The sequence below is a fragment of the Ascaphus truei genome, chromosome 5 (genome assembly GCF_040206685.1).
Source record: "Ascaphus truei isolate aAscTru1 chromosome 5, aAscTru1.hap1, whole genome shotgun sequence".
Lineage (NCBI taxonomy): Eukaryota > Metazoa > Chordata > Amphibia > Anura > Ascaphidae > Ascaphus > Ascaphus truei.
The window spans coordinates 219,531,856-219,554,072 of NC_134487.1; the positions used below are offsets into that span (position 1 = coordinate 219,531,856).

At 47.1% G+C, this 22,217-nt stretch overlaps 1 protein-coding gene across 2 annotated transcripts in view; it reads left to right on the plus strand.

Annotated features, from left to right (window-relative positions):
• The window catches only part of LCP2 (lymphocyte cytosolic protein 2), a 226,248-nt gene that overhangs the window by 39,258 nt on the left and 164,773 nt on the right, over positions 1-22,217 (plus strand). For both annotated transcript variants that reach the window (XM_075601673.1, XM_075601672.1), the window contains exon 3: positions 7,575-7,621. In XM_075601673.1, coding sequence (XP_075457788.1) covers positions 7,575-7,621 — 47 coding nt within the window. The remainder of the gene's footprint in view (positions 1-7,574; positions 7,622-22,217) is intronic.

Below are 22,217 nucleotides of genomic sequence, written 5' to 3' on the forward strand. Positions count from 1 at the left end.
TATTTTCATTTGCATTTATTTATATAAGCACATGAAACCAGATAATGCTATAAATAAGTTGCAGAAAATAAGTCAGAAGCAATATTGATACATTGTTGCTAGTATTTCATAGGTTTTGGCCCTATTTTTAGGAGACAACTAAGGCTAAGGCCCCAGTGCCCGCGACGGGGTGCCTGGCAGCGCTCGTTCCCGGCTTCAGCGCGACCAGGTGGACTTCTGGCAACTCAAGACGGGGAGGTGTGGCAGGGGCGCGGCAATGAAGTCCTGCAGCTGCTTCGCCCTCATTGGCTGAACCGCCGCCGTGACGTGGCCAATGCTCGGCCACTGCACCAAAAGACAAAATTCTTGTCTTTTGGCCAAGGCGGTCGTGCATCACGCATTGTGCCGGGGCGCGCAGTCAGCTACTGGGGCCGGCCCCGTAGAGGGCCGTACCTTGTGTGTGATGAGCACGCCGTTGCAGTCGCTGCCGCGGCCACCGGGACAAAGCCTAAGGAAAAATTATGTTGTGATAAAGTTCACGATTATGGGTACAACTAAAATTATGCTCTATGTGACTATAACAGGGCCTAAACTCCAGTTTAAATGAGGCTATAATAGAAAGCCTGTATTAGTCTGAGGAATCCAGCTGGGGTTCTAGCATATACAGAGAAAATCACTGCAATCGCACCTCTGGAGGGCAAGGGGACGAATTCACCTGATACCGCCAACATGGAGGGCAAAATGTGGTATTCATGTACTGAACCCAGCCACACGGAAGAGTGTCCCTTCCGGTCCTACGAGGATACAGATGAGGAGGAAGATATATCTTATATGGGCCCAGAAATGAGACGCACCCACAAAACACCCCTAGGATGGTGGAGATGCCTGAACTCAGTACGCACCGAAAAGACAGGTCTCTATGACCATGAATATGATTGGCAGCAGTAAAACCGGATCAGCTGAACGCCATATATTCCTGCCAGCTAATGCAACTGCAAGAAAAGCATAGTGGATACTGTGAAACTGCTGAAGTTTCAAACAGAGAAGGAGACCCCAGTATCAAAAGGAGGAAAAAGAAAAGAGGTTCTCCCCTTACCATGGAGTGGTCCAACACGTCCACAGATCCCTCAGAGATGCCCTGCAGCCTAAAGCAAATGGAGGATTCGTGCCAGGAATGACAGAATATCCAGAGGCTCCAAAGCCCCAAGGCAGAAGTCGTGGACCCCAAAGACTTGTCAGTCCAGTGCTGAGAGTGAGAAACCCTCAACAAACTAGTGATGATCCCTTCACCAGCCCTAAAGATGCACTGCAAACTGACAGGCATAACTGTGATCTCCTCTGTGAACGATTGAAGCAGGAGATAGAAACTAATGCCAAGCTGCAGAATGATCTGTTCACAATCACCTTTGACTGTGGGACTGTAATGAACACAGAGCGTCACTTACGTAGTGACTTGGAAGACCTTACGGCTGATCTAGAAAGGGCAAGCACCCCGGTTGCCGCCATGGATGAAAAGCAGAGCGCCTGACAAACTTATTGCTAACCTGAGACAGAAGTATGAGGAGGGACTGAAAGATTAGAGTCTCTCAGTAAGAGGTTTGCAATTGCCATATAGAGTTGGAAGTCTCTCAGACGTTGACAATGCGCTGAGGCATGAAATGCGTTAGTAGGGTGACACCATCACTATTCTTTTCATATGACCATTAAATAATTCCATTTTATGGCACAAGCATTCTTCCTATTTTTTTTCTTAACCATGGATGTCCGTGAGTAGTTCTCTGTTATCCCTTCCACTCTTTATCCTTGATCTGCCAAACCAAGAACCTTTGGAACCAGGGACATACTGTACACGTGGACATTGCAACATACCAGTGAGTTTGTTTGCTTCATGTGTTCCCAGTTTAATCATTGGACTATAGGTATGTTATGGGTGATTTCACATGCTACGGTTTCTGGACTGTCTTTATACATTACCTTCACTTTCATTAAGTTTTAGGTTACTGAACCAGTATGGTACACGATTACCTGTCCATTATCTTATGAATACACTCCCAAGGTTCGCTACATGAGGGCATCTTTTTACAAACAATCTTTTTTTTTTTTTGCCTGTATATTGATCCTTAGCACCACACAAGTTTTTTATTGTGCTAACGAATTACAAGTGTTGCAGGAATGTCTGAGTATCCAGTGTGTCCTTGCAGAGCAGCATGAGGAACTGAAGGCTACCCTGAGCATCACCAGAGCATCAATGGTGGCTGCACTTAGAGGCCAGTTTAGTCGGTACGAGAGGGAGCATGAGAAGGTCCAAAACCTCCTTGCAAGAGCTCCATCCCCAACAGTCAGTATACCCAGGAGAAAGAAACCTGGAAATGACAAAGAAAGGATTATGAACATTTGAAACAATGTTTAATTTTACTCCAGTCAAAGGTTAGGAGGTGTCTGCAGCAAATATACTACAGGAAAATTAAGGAAGCTGGCGTTGCAATAAGCCCACCCACAATGCTATCTTAGTTCTACAATTGGCTTGCCGCAATATTCAGGAAAGAAGAGCCAACGTACGACTGAGAAGCGCAATAACAATCCACACATGCTACAGTGCCCACCTGGCCCAATCCTGATTCCTCACAATGAAAATAGCCGCTATAAAGATTTGGTCTTTGGCTAGAATGAGGCAGGACCATATCGGTGAGCACGACCCTAAAGATACAACACTAGTTGCTCATCTTTGCAAGGAAAAGGGGCACATGACTACAAGTTTTCCAGCTACAAAAAAGAGAGGCCACGGGTAATGGTTAGGTGTGAAAACTACAAACAAACAGATGATGTACTGGAATCTAAGCATCCTGAAAACCCCCGCAAATTACCTCTCTACTGATAAGGGGGTCATGCTTGTTGAAGATAAGCCTGTGCTGAATGAGAAAGCTGTAGACCGGTCCCCTAATACTGAAGGATCTTCAAAACGGTGCTACTATAGCAGAGATGACCCTCCAGACATCACTTGAGATTTCTCCCCACATTGAAGAATCGACCAGAGTAAATGAAGTAATACGTCAAGACGATAAGTCTACTGACTACAAGACTGAGATGCCACGGGGGGCTAATCAGAGTGGACAAAGACTCTGCCCATGTTGAACCAACCATGATCATGGATACGGAACCCGATGCAGGTGATCACCCTAGACTCAGGGAAGAAAAGATCACCAAGCAGATAAAAGGAGACTTGGTAAAGTGGAAAGAGGAGCTTGAGCGACGAGTCCTCTGTGGAGGTGAGGAAGCTAAGCACATCATGGAAAGACTGCACTTGGGAAACGTTCTCCTTGAGCGACTAAAGAGCGCTGATTTCAAGCATCTTCTTGAAGAGACACTGGTAACCTGGAGAGAGAGCTCCAGTCCAAGCGTGACTGATGGTGCTCTTCCTCCATCCATTATCATTTGAGCTGCAAGTACATCTTGAGTGACAGTGGAAGGAAGGGCTACAGCCGAAGCTAGTACGAGCTACCCATAAACAGGGGAGGTATGTAACAGGGTCTTAACCCCTGTTTAAAGGAGGTTTCAATAGAAAGCCTGTATTGGTCTGCGGAATCAAGCAGGGAGCAGGTTAATTGCAGCTTAAGATAATTAACAAGTCATCACCTAGCTAATTAGACATGTGGAAAAACGTCCTGCTTGAACTGCAGAGAGATCTCTTGAGTACACAGAAGGACGGTGTACTGACATGAAGATATCAGGACCCAGACCTCTATTAAAGGACTCAGCGGGCTGTGGAACTCGCCGGAGGCTGGCCCCTCAACGGACACCAACTCAGACCCAGAGACTGACATAAGGGCCCCCTGCTTACAGGTACCTCTTTAGATTTTGAGGTTATAGGTTGGAAAGAGGATTATCTCAACCCTGCAGATAGGGACTGGAAAAGTGAGTCAGTCCTTATAAAATATAGGATATTTATTTATTTTGTGGTTTCTGCATTGTTTAAATTGATGGGCTGAATAAAGCCATGGTTTACTTTCCCCCAAATCTGTCTCCCTGGTTGTACTTCTGCACGTCTCTTACAGTGACCTTGAGTAAAGAGGCAGGTAACTACAGGCCAGTGACCATGACAACAGTAGTGGGTAAATTAATGGAAGCCTTGCTGAAAGATACAATTGTTGATTATCTATAGTCCAATAGCAAACAATTTCTCAGGCAGCATGTGTTTACTAGGTGGAGATCATGTTATTGATTTTTTTGACTGGGTGACTAAGGCCTCGGCCAAGCTTCCTGCTGGCGTGCTGAGGCGCGCTGAGGCTCAGGGAAAGCGGGTGCTTTCCCTGGCCTTGCGGGTGCTTTCCCTGCGCGCCGTCAGGGGGCGGGCCGCGGGTGGGCCGGGGGAGGGCCAGTGACGTCACGGAGCTGGTTCGCCCTCATTGGGCGAACCACTCATGTGACCGGCCCTGCGCTCCGGCCAGCGGGGAAATTTTACATTTCCCTAAGACCTACGCTTCTGCTCGCTTGCGGAAGCGTAGGCGAGCCCCTACTAAAGCCGCTCTAATTGCGGCTGTAGGGGCTCAGTGCTGAGCTGAAGCGTGCCTCCGCCAGCAAGCAACAACCATGGATGAGGCCTAAGGTACCGTAATAGATCAGGGTGGTTTAGCAGATATTGCTTACATAGATTTTAGTAAGGCCTTTGACACTGCCTCACATAGAAGACTGATTAACAAATTGCAATGTTTGGGATTGGACTCTAAGGTGGTAGAATGGATAAGATACTGGTTGAAGGATAGGCAACGGAGAGTTATGGTAAAAGTAGTACATTCAGAGGAGAGGAATGTAACCAGTGGAGTATCTCAGAGATCTGTACTGGGACCGATGCCCTTTAATATCTTTATTAGTGACATTACAAATGGTTTGGGGGGGGGGAATATGTTTTTGTTTCTTCTGATGATACAAGGATCTGCAACAGGGTTGACCCTTCGAGGCAGGAAGGGTAAAAAAAAAAGTGGCATGATTTTGGATTGGAGCAATTATGAGTGTGACAGCTACAATTTAATGCAAAACTAAACAAACTGGTGTTTGTGGTGCAAAATGAATGTGAATATAACAGTGCAATATAACCGTGCAATAAACCCAGTGAATATAAATGGACACTGATTTCACTTATACTGCTACTCCATGGAACATGATTCTCCGAAGTGGTTCCTCCTTGAAAAACCTCATGTAGAGAAGAAAGCACAGATACATGCAATATGGTGCATTAACATTTTGCTTTCATTGACAAACAACACAGGGGGGAAAAGGACAACTCACACTTTCCCCGCTGGTCAAAAGCAGAGAGTGACTTTGGGCACACTCCAACCCTTCTAGTGAGAGATATTAGCAGCAGAAAGAGAGGGGTTGTGATGTCACTTTATAGGGCATTGGCGAGACCTCACCTAGAGTACTGTGTTCAATGTTTGAGAACATATCTCCAAAAGAATGTGAATAAAACAGAGATTATGAAAAAAAAAAAAAAAAGGAGGCTACTAAGATGGTAGATAGGAGGTTGAGGAGCACTCAATGCCAGGTACAATGTTCAATAACACCAAAACCATCATCCTACTAAGATGGTGCATGATCTACAGTATCAGACGTATCAGTAAAGACTGTAGGGCCTTACTATGTACAGCTTAGAAAACAGAAGTGAGAGGGGGGATATGATATAAACTTTAAAATATATAAAGGGAAGGAAAGAATATTCCAAAGAAAATGGAGTGCTAGAACAATAGGTAATTCTCTTAAGCTGGAGTGTGATAAGGTAAGAGGAAAAATGAATAAATACTTCTGTCTTGAAAGGGTTGTAGATTCGTGGAATAGCCATGGGGTGCACAAACTAGGGAGAACACAAGATTTTTGAAGGGGGGTGACGAGCAGAGCGCTAGCATCAGAGGCGGATGGCAGGAGAGGAGGACCACGGGAGTAGAGCAGGGCAGTGGCAGAGGAGGATGGCGACGGGAGAAGAGGACAGAAGACCGCCAGAGCGGAGCAGGTTGGCAGAGGAGTATAGCCGGGGAGGCGCACACCACAGTGGTCTGATCCAGAAGTCTTCACCGAGTCCGATGTCTGCTACTACTACAGCACGCTCCTCCCTGGCCATCCTCCTCCGCCGCCATGCTTCGCTCCTACCGTCCAACTCCTCTGCCGCCCTGCTCCACAAAGGCAGTCCTCCGTCCTCTGCTCAAAACCGCCCTCCTCTGTAACAACCCTGCTCCATTCCAATGGTCCTCCTCAACCAAAGCCAGGTAGGCACTGTTAAGGGGGTCAGAGGAGGAGGGGGTGAGATGAGGAGAGAAGATGAGAGAGGAGGAAGGGGGTTGAGAGAGGATGAGCAGTGAGGACGATCAAGGATGAGGTGCGTGGGTAACAGAGAGAAAATGAGGAGGGTGGGTGAGAGAGAGAAGGAGGTCGATTGGTGAGAGAGACTGAGGAGGGTGGGTGAGAGAGAATGAGGAAGGTGGGTGAGAGAGAATGAGGAGGGTGGGTGAGAAAGAAAAACAGTTGCAGTCAGTATTATCTTATACCACTACACTGATTTATTTAAAATAAAAAAAAACACATATACAATTTGTCATGTTTTGGTGTTATGTTGAAATATGCAAGTATTTTAACATATTTTTATTCACATTTATATTGTATACCGATTAATAAAAAACATTTTTCATGTGATCTGGATTACCTCAAACGGGGGGAACTAATATCACGGATGAAAAGGGGGACTCAAAGTAAAAAGTTTGCTCACTCCTGGAATAGCCTACCAACAGACGTGGTAGGGGATAATACAGGAAGGGAATTCAAACATGCTTGGATAGACATAAGGCCAAGGATCAAATAGGTTCTGGGGTTTTACAGCACAAAAGAAAATACGTAGAGAGACATTACGCTGGGGTATAGCCAGGACTGTGGCTGAGGTAAGTCATTTTGGTTGTTTGTGCGCTTGTGAAGGAACTAGCACCATGTGAAGTGCGCTACAAATATGGCCTTGCATTGCACCTATACAGCCTGCTTATAGTCCATGTGTATAACCTGCCATAGGATAGAACCTGACCACACTATACACTGACACATTGCTTGCTCTCCAAAGCCACTGTGTCATCCTTCTCCTTCCTTGCTGCTCCATTTACGTGGAGCCTTCACTCCTGCGTGCGCACTGCTGCCTCTATATGATATGTATCATTAAGGCCTGGATTGTTTAGTTGGGCATTTGGGATTTTAAAGCGGGCTGGTCCTACCATGATTATGCCTATATCAGTAGCTCAAGTGGTTCTAATCTGCTGTCAAATTCTATGTTTCTATATAGAATGTCAAGCACCTTTATTGAACCTGAGATCAGTTAACAGGATTCTGGAGGATAATCCTAGATTATAACAAGTACTAAGGGAATTACAGTAGTTAACTGTTTAGGTACAGTACGAGATGAATGCAGGATGTTTTTTTAAGATGAATTGGTAAAAAAAAGTCTGGAATTGTAGGTTAGCCATTCTCAATATATATCACCGTGATAAGTGTTCTAATTATGTAACAGAACAAAATGGCATATGCAGCTGTATCCATCTTATTAATACTATTGATTGTTATTGTTTCAGGAAATGTCTGAAAATGATATTCAGAAGTTTCCCAAGCTAAGAGTGCCGTAAGTAACAGAATAAAAATCTAAATATGTCGTTATGAAATGTGTGGAAGTGGTAATTGATATAAAATGAGGACTGGTCATATCAATTACATGTCATATCAGTCTTAAAACGTATTGTATCTTAAATCCTCAAAAAAAAGGAGAGAGACAGCACATGTAAACACTCACAATTCGTAGTTGGGCATCCAATTCACTTTAAAGCAGCAAAAAACATGTGAAATCTTTTGTGTTTTTTAATAAATCAGTTCTGTAGTATTAATTAATAGTGACTGTTTTGTGTGTTTTTTTTTTTTTTGCATTCAACTTAATGCCATTTCTAATGAGTTTTAATATACTGCTGGTGTGGCGAAAATGGGGGGTAATCAGCGCATTAATAAAGGCAGTGGGCTCAGCTGGTTACCACTATTTCGTATTGGGGATGAAGGGGTTAATATTATATGCTGTTCCCCTTTTAAGACTGCTAATTTAGGAACAAATGTTATGCATACATGAAAGACCCCCCCCCCCCCCAGGTGGGAGATGCCGATGCGTCTAGGAGATGAAAGACCCCAGAGTCTTACAGTGTCACTTAATCAGGATGTTTCTGAGTAGCAGGTCCTGTTACTCATCCTGGATATTTCACACCTTGGGACCAAACTCCAGACATTGCGTCCCCAGAAATGAGTGGCCCCTTTTTACTTAGCAGTGCTACCAAGCTGCTTACTGAGCATGCTCAGAGTTACCTGAGCTGGCTGTAGGATTTTCCCATGTGACCTGGCAGGTTCTGATAGGAGGAAGAAAATTCCTTGCCAATGGGATGAGGCTAATGTAACCCTTCACAGGCCCTTGTCCTTAAAAAGGCCTGTACCCCTCATTCCTGTGTTATTCCTGTGTTGCTGTTGTTCCTGTTGCTGTTACCTGATTTCTTCAAGCATTTAAAACTACCAGAAAAGACTTTGCACATGCACAGAAGGATTGGACTGGTTATTTATTTGGCAATTTGCAAATGGACTACATTTTAAAAGACAATCTCCTGGTGCTTTGCACATTTCTGGACATTATCCTCTGTTTCTCTACCCGTGAGTGTAATTATTAAGTTTATTCTGCAGTTGTCGTGTGTTTGCCTATCAAGGGAATAAATCTCAGTTTATTTTGCTCAACCTGTTCTGCTCAATCAAGACCCACGAAATATAAATGTGTTATTAAGCGCGTCTCCCGTCACAGGCGTTTAAAACTGGTGGCAGCTGGTGAGATACTGATTGAGCCTATATTGCAGTGTTCTGTAATATAGTGAGGACCTTGCAGATTGCAAGCTCCTCAGACAAGTGGCAACTTACACACACTTCCAAAGAAGCATGAGATAATTCACTGGTCTCTGGACCTATACCCCAGTGGCACCATGAGTCCACGCTCAGGAAGGTTTTGTACCTGGAACCGGGCGCAGATAGTGGAGAGATGTGTGGGGTACGGGTTCACGACAGACGGTCGGTCAAAGAGTCAGCTGGAGGAGGACTTGGAAGAATATGAGGGCAGGATGGCCCCACCAGCTGCTGTGGCAGTAGACAGTACTAAGCCCGGAGTGCAAGAGATCTCTCCAGCTCCGGGGCTGCAAGGACAGGGGAAGGATGTCAGTGATCGCCTGGAAGAGAGTGGCGTTGTGCCAGGGGGTGCAGATGGATCAGTCGCTGCGGCGACCGGACTGGCTACCTCTGGACTCATTGCACTCCTCACTGCCTGGGGAGAAGGGCTTAGCTATGAACAGCGACTCGAGCTCCTGTCGACAGCGCTTGGAAGGCCCCCTCACTCCCACCTTGTCAGCGGGGAACAGGACGTTCCCAGAGTAACTGCTATGGAAGCAGCAGAGCCAGCAAATGAAGATGTAACCAGCAGAGCCTTGGTGAGCAACGCAGCAGTCCCCAGAGAGGCAGCCATTCCGGCTAGGGGGGACCAGTCTGCACCTCAGAGGACTCCCAAACACACATTGGGCAGCGACACGCCCTATACTGGGGAGTTCAAGCTTAAGAGACGGTGCTATCATTGCCACAAGGTGGGCCACATCCGGCCTCATTGCCCGGACCGTGAGCGGTCTGGGGGACCCCATCAGGGGCAACGTTCACAAGCTGCAGGGCCAGTAACCCAGATTGGGCTGGCCCACACAGAGGAACAGAGCACAGCCATGGAGCCACAACCAAGAGGGATGTCCCAGGCAGATGCTGCTTTTGTCACCTCAGAGCCAGCAGCAGTGAGCAGAGGATGTCCAAGTGCGTCAGTCGAGATGCAGCCTGCTGATGTCCTGAGCAGGCACCCACGGAGGGTTACCTTTGGTGACCGGCAAGCAGGGAGCTTGCCAGATTTGGGTGCTGCTGTTATTCTGGTGCAGCCAGAAGAGTTGCTCCCGGGCACCGGGGTGCAAAGAACCATGCCTGATGGAGGGCCGCGGTCCTTACAGGGTGCCCAGATCATTTTGGATGGGGGTGCCAATCATGGCATGAGGGAGGTGGGGGTTTTGTCCAGGGAAACTGCTGAGGTGCGCCTTAGCAATAACCTGGAGCCTGTGATCTGTGTGGTTGCTGCGGAATTGCCTGCTGTTGCGGCGATTCCTAAGAGCCTGTCATCAGGAATCACAGCGGAATCAACCTCTGTCCCCCTGCATTTGGGACCAATGGTTCCAGTGGCCTCTGTGGAGACCAGACAGGTAAGCCAGACTACTGAGTCGCGACCAGTGACTGACTTACTGTTCCCTTTACCTGTCCCTGTTACCCCTGACTTAGAGACTAAGGGTGGGTGGTTAGAATTAGGGACAGCAGATAGGGATGCGGTGAAAGCTGACCCCAGCTTAGAAGGTATGGGACTGCGGGCGTCCGAGTACTGGGAAAGCGGGGGGTCAGACCACAGGCTGTGGCACCGCGGGCTCTGGGGTAGGGAGCCAGGTTCTACCAGGTTAGCCAGGGGCTGGACAGGTAGAAGACGGTTAGTGGGACCCAGGGAGGGTAGGCAGCAAGTGTTGCAGGTAGCCTTCCCCAGTTCACTAGTGGGGCATCAGGGGGTCACTCACATGAGAACCCAGCAGTTGCAGCCTTACTTCTGGCCGGAGGCCGCAGGGGCAGTGGCAGACTTTGGCCACCCCTGGGACGCCTGCCAGCCAGAGGGTAAAGCGGGTGATTATGTGCAGATGCTCCTGAACCTGTTACCAGGAATGGGGAACATGTTTCAGGAAGTAGCTCAGGCAGTGCCAGGCCTCTTAGGTAGGATAGGGTTTCCTAGGGGGGTCCTAGTTGAGCTAGGGGCCCTGGGAGGTAGGCAGGCAGGGGCAGAAGCCGGGGCTAGGGTAGAGCAGCCTAGGGTCCTGTTCTCAGAGAAGCTGGGCAGGGCACATAGTACAGATCAGCCTGTGCTCCCAGGTGATCTGCATCCTCTGCATAAGAATACCTATGGAGTACCAGCAGAGGTGGCAGACAGTGTAGAGAGGAAGGCAAAGGGGGGGTCAGACTTCAGCCTTCAGAATGGCCTCTGTGAGTTTTTCAGGGTGCCATTCAGGATGAGGAATGCTCTGGTTACCTCCCACCGCCTGGTCAGGAGGGCACTAGAGAGAGTGCAGAGGTATGTAGGGGCATACAGGGAGACAGGGAGGACCAAAGTCGATCACATCCATTTGCTCAAGGAGGACATAGCTCTGCCAGATCTCCTAGGGGAGGCTAGGCAGGAGGGTACCGTAGAGCAGGTTGAGATAGGGTCTCAGCTGAGTGTCAGGCAGAGGGCAGATGCCAGGGCTATGCTAGAGCAGTATAGGGCTCTGTTCACGGACAAGCCAGGGAGGACACACATCACTGAGCACCCAGTGCTTACAGGCGATCTGAGACCTCTGCATAAGCACGCTTATAGAGTGTCAGCAGAGGTGAAGGGCAGTATAGAGAGGGAGATGGAGGAGATGCTGGCCCTAGGGGTAATTGTACCATCCCAGAGCCCTTGGGCTTGTCCGGTAGTCCTAGTGCCTAAGAAGGATGAGACCACCCGGTTCTGTGTGGACTACCGGCAGCTCAATGCAGGGACGGTTTCAGATGCCTACCCCATGCCCCGCATGGATGAGTTGCTGGATGAACTCGCGGGGGCAAGGTATCTGACCACCAGGGATCACAGTAAAGGGTACTGGCTGATCCCTTTGACCCAGGAGGCTAGGGAGAAGTCGGCTTGCATCACCCCAAGTGGCCTCTATGAGTTCTTAGTGATGCCATTTGGGATGAAGAATGCACCGGCTACCTTCCAATGCCTGGTCAATTGTTTGCTAGAGGGCATGCAAGGGTTTGCAAGGGCTTATCTGGATGATATTGCTGTGTTCAATAACTTCTGGGAATCACACTTAATTCATGTAGCTGCGGTGCTAGCCAGGATTAGGGAGGCAGGTCTCACCTTAAAACCCACCAAGTGCTTAGTAGGGATGGCTGAAGTCTTATACCTAGGGCATAGGGTGGATGGAGGGCACCTCAAGCCAGAACCAGCTAAGGTAGAGGCAGTAGTGCAGTGGCCCACTCTCAAAACCAAGAAGCAGGGCATTGCGTTTCTAGGCACTGCAGGCTACTATAGGAAGTTTGTTCCCCAGTATAGTGCCATTGCCAAACCCCTGACTGACTTGACCCAGAAGCGACAGTCTGTGCTGGTAGTCTGGTCTCCAGCCTGGGAAAAAGCATTTCAGGCTTTGAAGACTGCACCCATCCTTGCCGCTCCAGATTATTCCACCAAGTTTCTGGAGCAGACTGATGCCTCAGACTTTGGCATTGGTGCTGTGCTCAGCCAGGTGGGGGAGGAGGTCAGGGAACCTCCAATGATGTTTCTGGGCCACAAGCGGCTGCCCAGAGAAGGAGCATATGCCACTATTGAGAAGCAGTGTCTGGCCATAGTATGGGCTCTAAAGAAGCTACAGCCCTTTCTGTATGGCAGACACTTCACTGTTATCACTGACCATAACCCCCTAAGTTGGTTGCAGTGGGTGTCGGGAGAGAATGCCAAGCTCTTGCGCTGGAGCCTTGCCTTGCAAGAATGTGACTTCACCATTCAGTACAAGAAAGGCAGTGAGCATGGGAATGCTGATGGCCTCTCCCGGCAGGACAATCCCCAAGACCTAATGACTTCAAAAACCCTCAGGTCAGCCCAACCACCAGAGGAGGTGGCCAGGGCAAACCTTGGGCTTTGAGTGGGGGAGGTGTGGCAAAAATGGGGGGTAATCAGCGCATTAATAAAGGCAGTGGGCTCGATTGGTTACCCTATTTCGTATTGGGGATGAAGGGGTTAATATTATATGCTGTTCCCCTTTTAAGACTGCTAATTTAGGAACAAATGTTATGCATACATGAAAGACCCCCCCCCCCCCCCGGGTGGGAGATGCCGATGCGTCTAGGAGATGAAAGACCCCAGAGTCTTACAGTGTCACTTAATCAGGATGTTTCTGAGTAGCAGGTCCTGTTACTCATCCTGGATATTTCACACCTTGGGACCAAACTCCAGACATTGCGTCCCCAGAAATGAGTGGCCCCTTTTTACTTAGCAGTGCTACCAAGCTGCTTACTGAGCATGCTCAGAGTTACCTGAGCTGGCTGTAGGATTTTCCCATGTGACCTGGCAGGTTCTGATAGGAGGAAGAAAATTCCTTGCCAATGGGATGAGGCTAATGTAACCCTTCACAGGCCCTTGTCCTTAAAAAGGCCTGTACCCCTCATTCCTGTGTTATTCCTGTGTTGCTGTTGTTCCTGTTGCTGTTACCTGATTTCTTCAAGCATTTAAAACTACCAGAAAAGACTTTGCACATGCACAGAAGGATTGGACTGGTTATTTATTTGGCAATTTGCAAATGGACTACATTTTAAAAGACAATCTCCTGGTGCTTTGCACATTTCTGGACATTATCCTCTGTTTCTCTACCCGTGAGTGTAATTATTAAGTTTATTCTGCAGTTGTTGTGTGTTTGCCTATCAAGGGAATAAATCTCAGTTTATTTTGCTCAACCTGTTCTGCTCAATCAGGACCCACGAAATATAAATGTGTTATTAAGCGCGTCTCCCGTCACAGCTGGTCCTCGCTTATCCGCCGAAATCCGTCCCGCAAACTCCCGTTGGATAACGGACTGCCAGATTGCAGGTCCATGTTAGTCCGCGGCGGATAAGCCGTCCAGCGGCTTATACAGAGGACCACCTGGACTGAGTATCCTTTGATTTCTATAGTTGGTTTTAGCACACTTCCCCAGCAGTGCAAGATCTTTTTTGACAGTTTCCTCTTTGTGATAATCTGTTGTCAATGTTTCCAGCAATTTGAGCTGTAAACTGCAACAATAGTCAATGTTACCATAGTAATATAAGGATACATTGTAGCTGCTGAGTTACACTGACTGAAGGATTGATTGAAACTGAAATGTGGCCTTTATGTTATTCACATTATCAGGATTTGTACAGATTTATAATAGGAGCACCAAACAATTTCCAGCTTAGGTAAGAATGTAGAATTATATGTTTTCACATGCTTTATACTGTATATAAAAATAAGAAGAAAAGAAAAAAGGGTGTTGGGGGGGGGATGTAATATTATTGCTGCTTTAAAACAGCACACATGGATAGTGAAAACATCTTGCCTTTATTCGCAAAGTAACATGTCACACAGAGAAGCGACGTTTCAGGCCCATACATGGTCTTTCATCTTTTCACCTACAATACCTGATGAAAGGCCGTGTATGGGACTGAAACGTCACTTCTCTGTGTGACATGTTCCTTTGCAAATAAAGGCAAAAAAAATTCACTATCCATCAGTGCTTTTTAATGTGAATTTGACATCCAACTACGAATTGTGAGTGTTACTTTTTTATTTGGATTGTGTTCTGTCTCTCCTTTTTTTCTATGTTCATTGTTAATAAGTGTTGCCACACTTAAAGAGACAAGCACCTTTCATTCTTTTTCTATGAACCTTGGGTATTTGGGATGTATCTTTTATTTGGTGCCATCTTAAATCCTAAACATTGGGTTCTGACTTGTGTACATTATGTGGGATTTATTACACTTTTTCTATGGTTACTTGTTGTCAATCACTCAAGATTTCACATTTGTTTTTAAATCATGTGTCTATGGGAATGGAAGAATTTTGAGGAATGAAAATCCCATCTCCACATATACTGTATCAATACAGTATAAGACTCTTCTGTGCAAGTCAAAAGTCAAATAAGTCAAATCTATGTGTGCAACTTAATCTCAAATCTCCATTATTTATTTGAAAAAAAATTACAATTTATAAATGTATACATTTTGCCGATATAATCTATGCATGTTCTCTGCGGTAATCTATATTTCTGACATCAGATTGCATTTCTAAAATATACTTATTGTCAGAATCAAGACATTTCTTTCCTCCTAAAAAATCCTAGAATTTTATATCAAGTGGTGGTAAATGATTTATTGGGCCATTATATTTTCTCAACATGAATCTAGCTTCCAAAAAGTACAGTATACTGTAGTACCACATCTTAAATATGTGGTTTCTTCAGTGTTAAGGTCCTTACATTAAATATTATATATTTTAATATTTTTAACCAATTTCAAGGATAATAATAAAACCAAGGGGGAAGTGTAAACTGCATCGTAAGCACAACATAAGAGGCAGTTTCATATTCGCTGTAGTTATTAAAAACAATACTGTAATGATGGTTATTACATATATTGACACAGCTTGCCTGCAAATGTAGAGCTTTGTTCTATGTGTCATGGAACAAGAATCACACCCCTGTTTCACCCCCCTCTTTCCTTTGCAGCTTCTGCCTGTCAGTTCTTATTTCAGCTGCATGGAGTTTGCACACACACTGTGCCTGTGTGATATGTAACAATGTTGCATTTCTTGCCTCTGGGCATGTAATCAGTGAGCTGCTACTGCAGCCTCTGAGATCCTTACCAGAATGGGCTAGTCTGCCCTCCCCCCTGTTTTGTTCACAGATAGTCTGTCCCAAGACTATTCCTTTTACCCACATTGCTTCTCACTTCCTTTTCCACCCTGCAGACAGTGAGTATAGCACACATCTCTGTCACTCTCCTATGGCAAGGCCATCTTTTTCTACCTGTTTCTAACTACAAATCACTACTACACACCATCCACAAGAGCCTGTATTTACTGCTGCTTTTCCAATAAAGTGAAGGAAATATTATAGGACTTGGAGTGATTTGGAAAGGGGGCTGAGTTAATGCTATCGGGGGCCATTCACACATCACACGTGACCCTGGCTTCAGAATACTATGCATAACCCCCCCCACCCCCCCAAATAATGCACAGTGGAGGAGTGGAAATAGAAACACAGACTGTAGCATTGGGGAATGAGGAGAGAGAGACTAAGAACCACAGAAGGTAGATGGTTGAGGTTAGTGGTTACGTTGCTAGCGCAATAATTCTGTGCCTGCCAGTTGTTGCATGGTTTACCCTCCGTGATATTGCATTTTTTTTTCACTAACAGTAAAAGTATCATCATTACACTTCTATTATCTGTCATGTATTCATCAATAACATATATGGTACAGTGCATGCTATGTTTTACTGTGGATTTCAATGGAATCACATCATTTATATGAGCCGGATAAAAGCATGCAGACACTACAATAACATACCATGAATTAACATGTAAAGAACTCAGGTGACAGTTTAAACATTAAGTTCACTTCCAGGGTCGTCCTATAGTATAACAAACACACAGATACCAGCAAGCTCTCAGAAACCCCCCAAAATTACACACATCAATATATATATTGAAGTGTCAAAAGGAGTGCTACTGGGCGTGGCTAATTGTATAAAACAAGAATCAAAGAAGTCCAGAGCAACATCCAATGTGACAAAAATACACAGTGAAATACCTATAGTATGCTACAATGTTATGCTTTATAGTAGAGAAACTTGGATGCCAGCCATTTTGATTTCCCAAAAGAAACCAGAAATACTTGAACCTAAAATGATAACTATAGGTGTATCTTGGGAACTGGGGATTCCACTGGGCTAAAAATAGAACAGGTCAAGTCTGTCAGACCTCCTGGTCCTGATTCTGTAAAAAAAATGTTTAAAAAAAAAAAATTGAATTGGGGAGATTGCTGCTTTAAGGTAAGCACTGTGAACCACTTTAGTACATAGGCCAATTTCACATAAATAACAGATGCAATATACTATACATAATAAGTGCCTAAAAAAGCCTTAGATGAATTCTGGTAGTATCTATTTATATGTTAAGCTAATAGTTTTCTTTACAAACTTTTCAATTACATTATAAGGAGCCTGCTTACAATTAATGAACAGTCATTAAAAAGTGTGCTTTCAGACGATTCTAATGCACTTAGTAACCATGCGGACAATTAACTTGGAAATTACAGGGGGAACTTGGTGTAAATGCCACGCAGTAGGCCATCACCTCGCTACATTCATAATGAATATTGTGATCATTTTCTCTTTCATTATCTCTTCTTCCCTGCTACTTCAACTTAAGGTTTGAAAACTACAGTTCCCCTATTTTGTGGAGCCTTGTATTCCACCAGTGATAATTGTACCACAGATAGGGAACACATGCTTTAAGAAATAAAATCTGCCTAGCAAATATTTTAAGCTCTTTCTTGAGAATGATAATAATACCTGAAAAAAAGTAGCTTAACAGTGCTACTTTTGCAGTATAACCCAGGAGTGGCCAACTCCAGTCCTCAAGGGCCACGAACCGGTATGGTTTTAAGGATATCCCTGCTTCAGAACAGGTGGCTCAGTCAAAATGACTGAGCCACTGATTGAGCCACCTGTGCTGAAGTGGGGATATCCTTAAAATCTGGCCCGTTAATGGCTCTTGAGGACTGGAGTTGGCCACCCTTGGTATAATCTCTTGAGAGAGATCAATGAGCTTTCTATCAATCTAAATATGTATAAATTACACAGGAAAATAAGTTGAAGCACAAGAGTAGCAGTTTAACAACTGAGGGCTTGCAAATCAGTATTTCTAAACTTTTTTGATGTTGCCCATAACATGGTGAACAAGTGTACCCTTGACATGGGTTTAAAAAAAAAAATTATATATATATATATTATTTTTTTTTCCCCTGTCTTATATATACTATATTAGTGAAAGCACTGTATGCCTGCCTGCCTGCCTGCCTGCCTGGATGTCCGGTGTCCCTAGGGGAAATCTCATTGGTCCCTTGGCCCGCCCCCGCACACCTCTCATTGGCCTGAGGCGGAGTGACAGGCCAAAGGACACACAGGGACACACACACACACACACACAGGGACACACACACACACGGACACGGACAGGGACACACACACAAAATCCCCTCCCGGTGCCCCTCACTCTCCCCCGTCAGCTGGACCGCACCTCAACTTCCACACCCCCCCCACCCTCCCTGTGCCCGAACTTACCCGGAGTCCCGTGTACACACACACACACACATTCCCACCCCCCCCAAGCTCACACACACCTCACCCCCCCCCAAGCTCATCCCCCCCCCAAGCTCACACCCCCCCAAGCTCACACCCCCCCACCCCCCCAAGCTCACACCCCGGCGCCGCTACAGTCAGCGGGGGTGCGGAGCGAGCGCCTGGGACACACGCGGGGGAGCGGCCACAACACGCGGCCTCCCGCCTCACATCCACGTGGGAGCGGCCGGATGAGTGAGGCAGCGGCCGGATCAGTGAGGCAGCGGCAGGATGAGTGAGGCAGCGGCAGGACGGGTGAGCTCCCCCCCCTCCACATGCTACGTGCTGCTCTTGCCCCTCCGCTCCCGGCTCCCCCCTGTCACCGCGTGACAGGCCGCGGGACGTGAGATGGGAGGCGGGATGCCCCTCCGGTCCCGGCTCCCCCCTGTCGCCGTGGGACGTGAGATGGGAGGGGGGATGCCCCTCCGCTCCCGGCTCCCCCCTGTCACCGCGTGACAGGCCGCGGGACGTGAGATGGGAGGGGGGATGCCCCTCCGGTCCCCGCTTCACCTTCTCCCCACCGTTGTCCCCGCTGCCTGTGCAGGAGGAGGGGGGGGAGCGGGTGTTGGTGCTGGTGTGTGTAATTGTGTGAGACTGTGTGTGAGTGTCTGTGACTGTGTGTAAGTGTGTGTAAGTGTCTGTGACTGTGTGTGACTGTGTGTAACTGTGTGTGACAGTGTGTGTAAGTGTTTCACATTGTGACAGTGTGTGAGTGTGTGTAAGTCTGTGTAAGTGTCTATGACTGTGTGAAACTGTTTGAAACTGTGAAACTGTCTGTGAAACTGTCTGTGAAACTGTCTGTGAAACTGTCTGTAACTGTGTGTGTGTGTGTGTGTGTGTGTGTGTGTGTGTGTGTGTGTGTGTGTGTGTGTGTGTGTGTGTGTGTGTGTGTGTGTGTGTGTGTGTGTGTGTGTGTGTGGTGCACTGTGCAGTGTGAGCAGTGAGCAGTGTGTCAGTGTGTGCAGTGTGAGCAATGACCACTGTGTGTGCAGTGTGAGCAGTGTGTGTGCAGTGTGCAGTGTGTGTCAGTGTGAGCAGTGTGTGTGCAGTGTGTGCAGTGTGAGCAATGAGCACTGTGTGTGCACTGTGTGCAGTGTGAGCAATGAGCAGTGTGTCAGTGTGTGCAGTGTGACCAATGAGCAGTGTGTGTGCAGTATGCAGTGTGTGTCAGTCTGAGCAGTGTGTGTGCAGTGTGCAGTGTGACCATTGAGCAGTGTGTGTGCAGTATGCAGTGTGTGTCAGTGTGTGCAGTGTGAGCAGTGTGTGTGCAGTGTGCAGTGTGTCAGTGTGAGCAATGAGCTGTGTATGTGTGTGTGCAGTGTCAGCAGTGAGCAGTGTGTGTGCAGTGTGCAGTGTGTGTCAGTGTGACCAGTGTGTGTGCAGTGTGTGTCACTGTGAGCTGTGTGTGCGCAGTGTGCGTCAGTGCGACCAATGAGCAGTGTGTGTGCAGTGTGCAGTGTGTGTGTGCAGTGTGAACAATGAGCAGTGTGTGTCACATCCCCGGCAACGCCGGGTCTCTCAGCTAGTGTTTTCTAAATGCTAATCTCACTACGACTCACTTCACTATAACATTTTTAAAAGAACACTTCAAAGATTTAACACATGCTTCAAAATGCATTTTAAATCTGACATTTATAGTCAACAATTATATGTAAGTGGATTCAAATGTACCGTTTAGGAAATCAGGCTCATTGTTTAAAAATACAAGGGGAACACATGTGGTACCTTAAAATACAGTGGTTCAATTGATCACCATATATATATATATATGATCTAGCTGGAGTTCATTTCTTCACAGTCAAGGCTAGCTGTGTCCAGCTTTCCTGGCAAATCACAGGTAGAGTAAGCTCGCAAGTGGACAAGTCATAGCCCTGAATTCGCCAAGTCATGGCAAATATATTTGTTTGTCACAACTTAGTGGATCAGGCAGTAAGTTGGGTTACTTTAGTATGAACTGTTGTGTTAAACAATTTGTACTTCTCAGGGTTTTTTTTTCTGTCTTTTTGCTTCCCAAGAATACTTGTACTAGATACCCATGTAATTAATTAATAGCATGTTCTTGTATAGCACTGCTTCTTTTACGTAGCGCTTTACAGAGACATTTTGCAGGCAAAGGTCCCTGCCCCGTGGAGCTTACAATCTATTTTTTTTGGTGCCTGAGGCACAGGGAGATAAAGTGACTTACCCAAGGTCACAATGAGCCGACACCAGGAATTGAAAACCAGGTTTCCCTGCTGCAAACTCAGTGCTAGTCAGTGTCGTTACTTACTGAGCCACTCCTTTTCATGTAACTTGCATTAATGGCACATACTGTGATATACAGCATTTTACTAGCTTCTTCAATGTGAATTTAGTGATCTTAGATTTAAGTTGTTTGCTTTCCGTTTGTTTGAAGTCACTGTGTGTTCAGAAAGTGTGTGCACAGCCAGAAACCTGAATCCCCTCCCCTTATCTTTATTAGCTCTTTTAGGCTGCGGCCCCGCTAGCGATACGCGCGCTGGCGCTTAAAGCATGCGTGGCGGGTGTCCTGCGTCTGCTAGCGCGGGGGGGGGGAGGAGGGGCGGCATTGCCAAATATTGAGCGAGCGGGTAGGTATAATTTTATTTACTTAAGCGCATCGCGTAAGCGGGGACATATATATATATATATATATATATATATATATATACAGCTAAACCCTGTTATAACGCGATTCGGTTATAACGCGGTTTTCCCGTGGCTCCCGTTTAAAAAAAAAAATTTTAAAAAAAATTTTTTTTTTACATTTTTTTTTTTTGCACACTGCACATACTGCACACACTCACTGCACACACACTGCTCGTTGCTCACACTGCCACACTGCACACACACTGCACACTGCACACACACTGCTCATTGCTCACACTGACACACTGCACACACACTGCACACTGCACACACTGCACACACTGACACACTGCACACACACTGCACACACACTGCACACTGCACACACTGACACTGCACACACACTGCACACACACTGCTCATTGCTCACACTGCACACACTGACACACTGCACACACACTGCTCATTGCTCACACTGCACACACTGACACACTGCACACACACTGCACACTGCTCATTGCTCACACTGCACACACTGACACACTGCACACACACTGCACACACTGCTCATTGCTCACACTGCACACACACTGCTCATTGCTCACACTGACACTGCACACACACTGCACACATTACACACACTGCACACTGCACACACACTGCTCATTGCTCACACTGCACACTGCACACACACTGCTCATTGCTCACACTGCACACACTGACACTGCACACACACTGCACACACACTGCACACTGCACACACTGCACACACTGCACACACACTGCACACTGCACACACACTGCTCATTGCTCACACTGCACACACTGACACACTGCACACACACTGCACACTGCACACAATTATTATATAGAAATAAACAGACAACTGCACTTTAACAGATGTATTTTGCCTGTACAACGTCTTGTGACTTTTGTTTCACAAAGTTAAGGGGGTGGGAAGTCATTGTGCTGTGGGGGTTGGGGGGGTGGCGGGGCCCTGCGCTGCGGCTACGGCGGGCCCTGTACTGCGGCGGGGGGGGGGGGGGGGGGTTAGCGGTCTGTGTGTGTGAGTGCGAGTGCCTGTCGTGGTGTGTGTGTGTGTGAGTGCGTGAGTGCCTGCATGTGTGTGCGCGCATGTGTGTGTATGAGTGCGTGAGTGCATGTGTGTGTGTGTGTGTATGTGTGTATATATGAGTGCTCCAGCCCGAGTCCGTGGAGGGAGGGGGGGGGAGAGTAGCGGGTCCCTCCTGCAGCCAGTGGAGGGAGTGGGGGGAGAGTAGCAGCTCCCTCCTGCAGTCCGGGGAGGGGGGGGGGAGAGTAGCAGCTCCCTCCTGCAGTCCGGGGAGGGAGGGGAGAGTAGCAGCTCCCTCCTGCAGTCCGGGGAGGGGGGGGAGAGTAGCGGGTCTCTCCTGCAGCCCGTGTAGGGAGGGGGGGGGGAGAGTAGCAGCTCCCTCCTGCAGTCCGTGGAGGGAGGGGGGGGAGAGTAGCGGGTCCCTCCGCTCAAGCCATGCCCCCCCTCCCTGTCAAACCTCCCACCTCCCGCTCCGGCTCTTACACTTACTTACACACACAC